At 57.7% G+C, this 2500-nt stretch overlaps 1 protein-coding gene across 5 annotated transcripts in view; it reads right to left on the bottom strand.

Annotated features, from left to right (window-relative positions):
- The window catches only part of mipol1 (mirror-image polydactyly 1), a 53401-nt gene that overhangs the window by 12554 nt on the left and 38347 nt on the right, over positions 1 to 2500 (bottom strand). For 3 of the 5 annotated variants that reach the window (XM_069661915.1, XM_069661914.1, XM_069661913.1), the window contains exon 13: positions 1529 to 1720. The exons of the other annotated variants lie outside the window; for them this stretch is intronic. In XM_069661915.1, coding sequence (XP_069518016.1) covers positions 1529 to 1720 — 192 coding nt within the window. The remainder of the gene's footprint in view (positions 1 to 1528; positions 1721 to 2500) is intronic. 5 annotated transcript variants of the gene reach the window in all.

Below are 2500 nucleotides of genomic sequence, written 5' to 3' on the forward strand. Positions count from 1 at the left end.
CCCCTCTCTCTCCTCCCTCGCTCTCTCTCCCTTCAAACCAAATTAAACTTCCCTTCGTCTCTAATAACCAGCAGATTTCTCCCCCCTCCCCTCCGGAGAGCAAATATTCGATTCTTCAGTATTCAGAAACTTGGGAGGCCCTTCAGAGCCGGCCGCCCCCCCGCTGGCAGCCAAATTAGAGCAGAAAGCCGCGGGTTTGAGCCCAGGAGGACGGTGTGGGACGCAGACGGACGACTTAAGCTGTTTTCATCATGAATCTCATCCCTTCATCTTCAGGCTGATGAGATGAGAAGCAGCAGAAGAAGAAGTCACGTTATTCAGCATCCGAGCGTCATCCCGTACCCGCCGAAATCTGAAGGATTAATTCTTCCTGATCAGCTCGGCGGCAGAGACACTCACTCCGATGTCCGCTGAATATGAATCATCCAACCAAATCTCTTTAGTCCCACACGCTTAACCAGTCTTTGAACACATCCCAGAGTCTCTGATGACTGCTGTTAGAAAGAGCAACATGTTTCTGATGACAGGACGCTAACGCTCTGACCACGTCACACTCTACATACGGCCGTCACAACAGGAAGTGACCCGCAGCCTGCACTCACCTCTGACCTCATGAAACACACAGAGGACAGGAGACTCCCTGAGCACGAGGTCAACGACGTGCAGGGAGGAGCAGTGAGGAGCAGGGAGGGGCAGGGAGGAGCAGGGAGGAGCTGGGAGGAGCAGGGAGGAGCTGGGAGGAGCAGTGAGGAGCAGGGAGGGGCAGGGAGGAGCTGGGAGGAGCAGGGAGGAGCTGGGAGGAGCAGTGAGGAGCAGGGAGGAGCAGGGAGGAGCTGGGAGGAGCAGGGAGGAGCAGGGAGGAGCTCGGAGGAGCAGTGAGGAGCAGGGAGGGGCAGGGAGGAGCAGGGAGGGGCAGGGAGGAGCAGGGAGGAGCTGGGAGGAGCAGGGAGGAGCAGGGAGGAGCAGTGAGGAGCAGGGAGGGGCAGGGAGGAGCAGGGAGGGGCAGGGAGGAGCTGGGAGGAGCAGGGAGGGGCAGGGAGGAGCAGGGAGGAGCTGGGAGGAGCAGGGAGGAGCAGGGAGGAGCTCGGAGGAGCAGTGAGGAGCAGGGAGGGGCAGGGAGGAGCAGGGAGGGGCAGGGAGGAGCTGGGAGGAGCAGGGAGGAGCAGTGAGGAGCAGGGAGGGGCAGGGAGGAGCAGTGAGGAGCTGGGAGGAGCAGTGAGGAGCAGGGAGGGGCAGGGAGGAGCAGGGAGGAGCTGGGAGGAGCAGGGAGGAGCAGGGAGGAGCTGGGAGGAGCTGGGAGGAGCAGGGAGGAGCAGTGAGGAGCAGGGAGGAGCAGGGATGAGCTGGGAGGAGCAGGGAGGAGCAGTGAGGAGCAGGGAGGAGCAGTGAGGAGCAGTGAGGAGCAGGGAGGAGCAGTGAGGAGCAGGGAGGAGCACACAGAGCACACTCTGACGCTGTAAGCTGATGAACTGTACGAAGTGTGAACCCTGTTAGAAGGTGTGAAGTGGATGTAAAGGTGGAATCTAACCTGCGGACTCTCTCGCTGGCCTCTCGCTCTGCCTCCTGACAGCGCTGAAGCTCCGCCTCCACGCTCTGCTTCTCCCTCGACAGCTGCTGCACCTGGACCAGCAGGGGCGGGGCCTCGTGGGCTTCCCCTGACGATGCCGCTGGAGAGACGCTGTCACCGGGTAACGAGGGAGGAGAGAGGAGGTGCTGAGAGCTGAGAGGAGCAGAGAGACAGGATGCAGGATGAAAGTGTGACGCCTGTCAGTCGGAGCGCAGGGCCACAAACACAACAACATGCTCCTCGCACGACTCAGACTCTCTCCGCTCATCGCCTCTGACGGACTCACACACGTCAGACATGTTTAATGTGTACATGAGCCTGCAGCTCTCTCTGTGGTGCGTTTACTGGCAGGTTTCAGTGTCTGATTTCTCAGTGTCGGACATGTACATAAAGTTTGGGTTGAATGAGGCAGTGATCTGATCACTGTGACCTCACTCTGATCAGCTGATCGTTAATCAATCAGCTGATACTGAAGCTGCTGCAGGCTAATTCAAGGTAAACACAGCAGAGGACACAACCAAGGACACGTCACACTTTAACCAGTTTAACCAGTTTAACCACTTTAACCACTTTAACCAAACAACACAACATCTATTTCTCTGATTAAACTGCATGAACGATCAGCTGACCTAAACTCTGCTGCCTGTGTGTGTGTGTGTGTGTGTGTGTGTGTGTGTGTGCCATTGTTGTCTGCTGAGCTCCTAAACCAACAAGCAGCAGGTCAGAGGTCAGAGGTCGGAGGTCAGAGGTCAGAGGTCAGAGGAGGGTCTGTCTTGTTCCTGATCTGCATCAAATGAAGTTTTATTCAAACAGAAGAAACGTCTGATCCACAGCTGCCGACCGGCTGGCACCGTCAGGACACCAGATCCACCTGAGAACCAGCAGACCAGACCAGACCAGACCAGACCAGACCAGACCAGAGCAGAGCAGACC

This window comes from Semicossyphus pulcher, unplaced genomic scaffold (assembly GCF_022749685.1).
Source record: "Semicossyphus pulcher isolate SPU_LCO1_2020_fin unplaced genomic scaffold, fSemPul1.0.p SCAF_14, whole genome shotgun sequence".
In the NCBI taxonomy this organism is placed as follows: Eukaryota; Metazoa; Chordata; class Actinopteri; order Labriformes; family Labridae; genus Semicossyphus; species Semicossyphus pulcher.